The sequence below is a fragment of the Palaemon carinicauda genome, chromosome 31 (assembly GCF_036898095.1).
Source record: "Palaemon carinicauda isolate YSFRI2023 chromosome 31, ASM3689809v2, whole genome shotgun sequence".
NCBI lineage: Eukaryota > Metazoa > Arthropoda > Malacostraca > Decapoda > Palaemonidae > Palaemon > Palaemon carinicauda.
In genome coordinates, this window is record NC_090755.1 from 67710728 (window position 1) to 67718227 (window position 7500).

The 7500-nt window shown below is 35.0% G+C and overlaps 1 protein-coding gene across 26 annotated transcripts in view; it reads left to right on the forward strand.

The window, feature by feature from the left end:
- The window catches only part of Zasp52 (Z band alternatively spliced PDZ-motif protein 52), a 128979-nt gene that overhangs the window by 59075 nt on the left and 62404 nt on the right, over positions 1 to 7500 (forward strand). For all 26 annotated transcript variants that reach the window (XM_068355323.1, XM_068355322.1, XM_068355326.1 and 23 more), the window contains exon 2: positions 6722 to 6873. In XM_068355323.1, the coding sequence (XP_068211424.1) occupies positions 6722 to 6873 (152 nt within the window). The remainder of the gene's footprint in view (positions 1 to 6721; positions 6874 to 7500) is intronic.

Consider the following 7500-nt stretch of genomic DNA (forward strand, 5'->3'; position numbering starts at 1 on the left):
TCTCTCTCTCTCTCTCTCTCTCTCTCTCTCTCTCTCTCTCTCTCTCTGCAGGAAAGATTCCTGGGTGATTTCACGCAAACCCTATATGGTCAACTCTTTAACTAAAGTCAGGATGAAAGATTGGGTAATATAAATACAGTTTTGGAGATTAAACGCTATTTCTACCGAAAAAATAGCCAGTCATATGTTAAGCTATTTGATGAATAAATATGTTTGCACTGGCGTTGTTAATGGTGTGAACGAGAAGTAACACAAATCTCTCTTAATTTTCTGTGGCTACCAAGTTGCCAGCACACCATGAGTAGTATTGCTCGATGGAGCGTTTTAGTTAATACGTGCTAACGTTCGCATTGACTATGATGGGGATTTTATTATTGTTAGAAAATTCTTAATCAGTGCCAAAGCAAGATTTATTCTCAAAGATTTATGAGGCATGTATAAAAATTCATGTATGCTATTCATACGAATAGAAAATCATATGCTATTCATACGCCTAGATAGGTATTGGGAATATCAAATTAACGTCAATTTGAATTGTATTATGTCCCATTTAGTATTAAATGCTCCTGCGATATGATGATAATAATAAAAATAATAATAATAAGGATAATAATAAATAACTTTCAGATTCGATATCTAAAGTCTGGATCTTTAAAGTTTTCTCTTAATAACTAAGGATCAGCTGATTTCCATTAGGAGAAACATAATCTTGTAATTAACTTATTTAAGAAATCCTATATAAATTACAGGCCATTTCACATATGCTATAACTTTTGAGCAGAATTAATTTTTCATTTGAATTTAAAAAATGTTTATAAGAACTACCCTTTCTTAGAGAGTTTAAATATAATTCCTGGTCGACGTTCAAAGCACACGCGCGCATGCGCGCTCTCTCTCTCTCTTGCAGACAGAACTTTGTTTTTTAGGGATATATCGAAAAGGGATCAGCATGTTCGGATTCCTGGATGTAGTTCTGCTCGCATACTCGTACCCCTGACGATGGGCACTGGCCCAAGGACTTTTACCCTCTGGAAAGGCGCCAGATCTTCAGCCAGTAGAAAGAGAGAATCTCTCTCTCTCTCTCTCTCTCTCTCTCTCTCTCTCTCTCTCTCTCTCTCTCTCTCTCTCTCTCTCTCTCTCTCTCTCATTTGTAACATTTTGAGGAATGTCGATTGCATTTGTCGGAATTTTATTTAAAAATTAGAAAATTATTATTGACTTTGTATCAAAATTAAATAATTATAATATAAATGTACGTGTGAAGTATCATTTTTACGCTTGCATATAATCAGAGTGCCTTAATGTCTGATTGGCCTATTATGCATGATGCTTGTGTATAACTGGGAGGATTAATTGCCATTTAATCTCCTTGGTGTATAGCTTACGTGTAGGTTTCACGTTATACATGCGCATTATTTATGCAAAACATTTATTGCATGTAGATGAAAGGAGCGAAATCGTTTTATAGCGCGCCTCTGTATCCTGTTTATAATTAAAGGAATTTTAACGGGATATACTGTATATTCGCTATGTACTTTTAAGTGTTAATAAGAGCTGGTTTCTACCAATTGAACCTATTTCTTAACTTTCAATATTTGTAACATTGCGATGGGATTTTGGTAAATATATTAATGCTCTAGAATTATTTGGTAAATATTTTGTCATTAAAGAAGATTAATACTATGTGATAATGTCTTTGTTTTTAATGTCTTCGTTTTTAGTGTGTTTTGGATAGAAATTATTTTTGATAAGATAAATCAAAGCTCCCGGATGAACGTCCTGTAGACTTAACTACGTCTTTTCTATTCGTCGATTCTGGTAGAGGATTTTCTTGTGCTTGAAAGTAATGGCAATAATTTTTTTTCAGCATATATATATATATATATATATATATATATATATATATATATATATATATATATATATATATATATATATATATATATATATATATATATTACTTTAGTTTAAGGGCTGTTTTCTTGGTCCCATCACACATTGAAGCTTGTGCCTTGCAGGGCCGGAAATTATTTCTCATTAATTGTCAAATTGACGTAGAAGCACTTATAAAGCAAAAATGGTCCTAGTTTCATTTTGAAAACCTTAGTATCTTCCGTCTTTCGGTTTTCTAGTGGGAGCTTGTTGTATAGTCTTGGGTAAAGAAACACAAGGGTAAGTTACCTTCGGCAACGAAAATGGAAGAAAGTTGTGTTTTCGCCCGTTTATGTGTTTGTGAACAACTTCTTGGCTACCATTTTACTTGAAGAAGTGAAACTTTCCGGGATTACTTATGTTGAGACGTGGAAGAGATTCAATTTTGAATGTCCTAGGTCAAACGTCTGACTTCAAATACGCCTTCAGTCTAAATTGATTCTGGGAAATTCTAGCTGGGTTTCGAGAAATAAGCTACCGTGGTTGGGGACTGCATTCTTGAGTGCTTTTCTAGTTGGGAAATATCTTAATGGATGTGGATTAAACTAACTACATCTTCTCTGTATGATTATGAAGAACTTTAGCATTCATTCATATCTAATGGCATAAATATGTTTGACGGTAAATTGATAGCGGACTTCGGGAATCTTGTAAGTTTGATGTTTAAGGATGATTTTTGGTTTAAATTCCTGCCTATGGTGTGAAGGAATATAACTCAATAGTACATTTCTTTATTTTCACTGTGGAGGGTCGCTGGTCAGACCCACTAATTTGGTTAAAAAAAAAAAATCATCCTTGCACATACGCATTTGTAGTAAAAAAAATCCTCGTATCTTTTATAACCAAAAAAAAAAAAATAAAGAAATAAAATAAAATGAAAGAAATTAATAAATCCTGTTTGCAATTGCATGAATATTAGGAATTCACTAAAGGTCTTCAGTGCTTGAAATAGTAGCATTGGAAGGAAATAAAATTATGGAGACTGTCCTCTTTACGTATACCTTGTTGGAACTAAAGACAAGGGCAGTGGAGGCATGATTAGTCAGAAATTAATATTTTTTGAAGTACAACCTTAAGTTGATCTCGATTGGAGATACCTTTCTCTAGAAATCACATTGAATCAATTGATAGTTAAGGCATATTTTAGTATTTTGAGGATTGCGTTGCAATTAAGAGAAATTAGTCAGAATATTGATGCAATTAATAAATTAAGAGATGGAATTATTAGTATCTGAAATATAAGAAATTATTGTATATTGCATATATCAAGGGAACTTTTATTCTTTTAAATTAGATTTTTTATTTCCGATCAAAACATAATTACTGCCCAGTATATCCATTCAAGAAGTGAACTAAGATAACTGTCTTAAATGAAGATGATATTGTAACTATAAATTACAAGTCGCGGTGAATTGAAAGAGCGTGAAGTCAGATGTTTAATCTGGTGGATGGTGTTGAGGATCTCTTAACAGCTGAACAGGATCTGTCCCTTCTCTGCCATATGGTGGTGATAATGAAGAGTTAAGTTTTTTTTTTTTTTTACTTCGCTGGTTCTTAACTTTGAGACGTATGAAGTGTCCCGGTTATGTCATGGCTTGAAGTTGTTAACGCTTACATTTTAACTCTCTCTCTCTCTCTCTCTCTCTCTCTCTCTCTCTCTCTCTCTCTCTCTCTCTCTCTCTCTCTCTCTCTCTCTCTCTCTCTCTCTATATATATATATATATATATACGGTATTATATATATATATTTATATATATGTATATATATATATATATATATATATATATATATATATATATATATATATGTGTGTGTGTGTGTGTGTGTGTGTGTGTGTGTGTGTGTGTGTGTGTGTGTGTGTGTGTGTGTGTGTAAATTGAAAACTTCGCTTTTAGCTTAGCACGGTCATGATATATGATCTACCAGATAGAAGTAACACTTGATATAAGACCACTATAGTCTCTTTTTTTCATTATTAAATATTTGTATTACTCAAAAAAAAAAAAAAAAAAAAAAAAACTGATGGTTAGTTATCTGATGATGATTTTGCTTGCTACTGATATTTATCTATTTGTTTATCTGTTCAGTTATTTGGCTTCGCTTCCAGCAAGCTCTCAACTTCTACGCGTGCTTTGGCATGAATTTACCATGTTCATTGTTTACACACTTTCTATCTGTGAATGACATTTTTCACTTTGTCGGGGGTTTTGTTTTCCTTGGTTATCTTCATTGACTGGGTGCATTTTTTTTACCTAAATTATCATCTACAGTTCTGTATTTAACTTGCTTCGTGATATTAGCCTCAAAATGTTTGAAACTTCGCGATTTTAGTCTTAAAATGTTTCTAACTTTGTGCTTTTAGCCTTAAAATTTTCCTAACTTGGTAATTTTAGCCTTAAAATGTTCCCAACTTGGTGCTTTTAGCCTTAAAATGTTCCCAACTTGGTGCTTTTAGCCTTAAAATGTTCCCAACTTTGTGATTTTAGCCTTATAATGTTCCCAGCTTGGTGATTTTAGCCTTAAATGTTCTCAACTTGGTGATTTTAGATTTAAAATGTTCCCAGCTAGGTGATTTTAGCCTCAAAATGTTCCCAACTTGGTGGTTTCAGCCTCAAAATGTTCCCAACTAGGTGATTTCAGCCTTAAAATGTTCCCGACTTGGTGATTATAGCCTTAAAATGTTCCCAACTTGGTGATTATAGCCTTAAAATGTTCCCAACTTGGTGATTTTAGCCTTAAATGTTCTCAACTTGGTGATTTTAGCCTTAAAATGTTCCCAGCTAGGTGATTTTAGACTTAAAATGTTCCCAGCTAGGTGATTTTAGACTTAAAATGTTCCCAGCTAGGTGATTTTAGCCTCAAAATGTTCCCAGCTAGGTGATTTTAGCCTCAAAATGTTCCCAGCTAGGTGATTTTAGCCTCAAAATGTTCCCAACTTGGTGATTTTAGCCTTAAAATGTTCCCAACTTGGTGATTTTAGCCTTAAAATGTTCCCAACTTGGTGATTTTAGCCTTAAATGTTCTCAACTTGGTGATTTTAGCCTTAAATGTTCTCAACTTGGTGATTTTAGACTTAAAATGTTCCCAGCTAGGTGATTTTAGCCCCAAAATGTTCCCAGCTTGGTGATTTTAGCCTTAAAATGTTCCCAGCTAGGTGATTTTAGCCTTAAAATGTTCCCAGCTAGGTGATTTTAGCCTTAAAATGTTCCCAACTTGGTGATTTTAGCCTTAAATGTTCTCAACTTGGTGATTTTAGACTTAAAATGTTCCCAGCTAGGTGATTTTAGCCTCAAAATGTTCCCAGCTAGGTGATTTCAGCCTCAAAATGTTCCCAACTAGGTGATTTTAGCCTTAAAATGTTCCCAGCTAGGAGATTTTAACCTCAAAATGTTCCCAGCTATGTGATTTTAGCCTCAAAATGTTCCCAGCTAGGTGATTTTAGCCTCAAAATGTTCCCAGCTAGGTGATTTTAGCCTCAAAATGTTCCCAGCTAGGTGATGTTAGCCTCAAAATGTTCCCAGCTAGGTGATGTTAGCCTCAAAATGTTCCCAGCTAGGTGATGTTAGCCTCAAAATGTTCCCAGCTAGGTGATGTTAGCCTCAAAATGTTCCCAGCTAGGTGATGTTAGCCTCAAAATGTTCCCAGCTAGGTGATTTCAGCCTCAAAATGTTCCCAGCTTGATGATTTTAGCCTCAAAATGTTCCCAGCTTGATGATTTTAGCCTCAAAATGTTCCCAACTTGGTGATTTTAGCCTTAAAATGTTCCCAACTTGGTGATTTTAGCCTTAAAATGTTCCCAACTTGATGATTTTAGCCTTAAAATGTTCCCAACTTGGTGATAATAGCCTTAAAATGTTCCCAGCTTGGTGATTTTAGCCTTAAAATGTTCCCAGCTTGGTGATTTTAGCCTTAAAATGTTCCCAACTTGGTGATTTTAGCCTTAAATGTTCTCAACTGAAGGATTTTAGACTTAAAATGTTCCCAGCTAGGTGATTTTAGACTTAAAATGTTCCCAGCTAGGTGATTTTAGCCTCAAAATGTTCCCAGCTAGGTGAAAAATGTTCCCAACTTGGTGATTTTAGCCTTAAAATTTTCCCAACTAGGTGATTTCAGCTTCAAAATGTTCCCAGCTAGGTGATTTTAGCCTCAAAATGTTCCCAGTTAGGTGATTTCAGCCTCAAAATGTTCCCAGCTAGGTGATTTCAGCCTCAAAATGTTCCCAACTTGGTGATTTCAGCCTCAAAATGTTCCCAACTTGGTGATTTTAACAAAAAATTTTTTCTAACTTTGCTATTTTAACAACAAAGTGTTCCTAACTTTGCGATTTTAGCAACAAAGTTTCCCTAATCAATTTTAGCCACAATGTTTTCCTAACTTTGCGATTTTAACAACAAAGTGTTCCTAACTTTGCGATTTTAGCAACAAAGTGTTCCTATCTTTGCGATTTTAGCAACAAAGTGTTCCTATCTTTGCGATTTTAGCAACAAAGTGTTCCTATCTTTGCGATTTTAGCAACAAAGTGTTCCTATCTTTGCGATTTTAGCAACAAAGTGTTCCTAACTTTGCGATTTTAGCAACAAAGTGTTCCTAACTTTGCGATTTTAGCAACAAAGTGTTCCTAACTTTGCGATTTTAGCAACAAAGTGTTCCTAACTTTGCGATTTTAGCAACAAAATTTTCCTAACCGATTTTCACGTCAATAACTTCCAACATCGTAATTTTTGCATTAAGATTATCCCCTAATTTTTTGTTTTACAAAACTGAAGGTTTGTCTGTTCTTACTTGCAGGTGAATTCAGGCAGCGTTGCAGCCTCCGCCGGTCTGCAGGCTGGAGACGCCATCGTTCAGATCGGCGGCAAGGACGCTCTCTCTCTGAGACACAAGGAGGCTCAGGAAGCCATCCTCAAGGCCGGCAACAGCTTCGAACTCGTCGTCCAGAGGTAAGGAGAGACTGGAGGGTTATCTTCAGGAGTTTTCGAGTTCTTTTTATAAATTCAATCAGATCACAGGTTCAGGGAATAATGCGTGGTCTATTGGCGGCTTCGAAACATGATTCATATTGGGTTTCGAAAGATTTTCTCGATAGTTTTTAAGACAGATCAGTTGGTTTTGAGATTTGTTTAGGTCATGTTTTATTGACAGTTTTGAAATAATTCTTATGTTATTCCTAGTACTTGTGAATTCCATTTAGACAGTTTTTATTCCCAGATTTAGGGTTTTGTTATATATTCTACTCAACTGCTATCGAATCTACTTTATGTATTTTGATGGACAATGTTGATACGTATCAATTTCTAGTAGCGGAAAGTACTGAATTGGAAAATTCAATAAGGACCCATTGACACACTTATTGGAAGTGATGTTATTAGAGTGCAAAGCAAAGGCTGGTATGGTTGAGTAGCTATTGCCCCAATATTGGTGGAGATTTTCAATTGAAGAGTGTAAAGACCTATTCCTGTGTTTTGGAGTTATTGGATAGCTATTAAGTATTGAGATAATTGCAGTGAAAATAGTATTTTGAGATACACACAGACAGACAAACACAGGCACAGACAGACAGACACAGG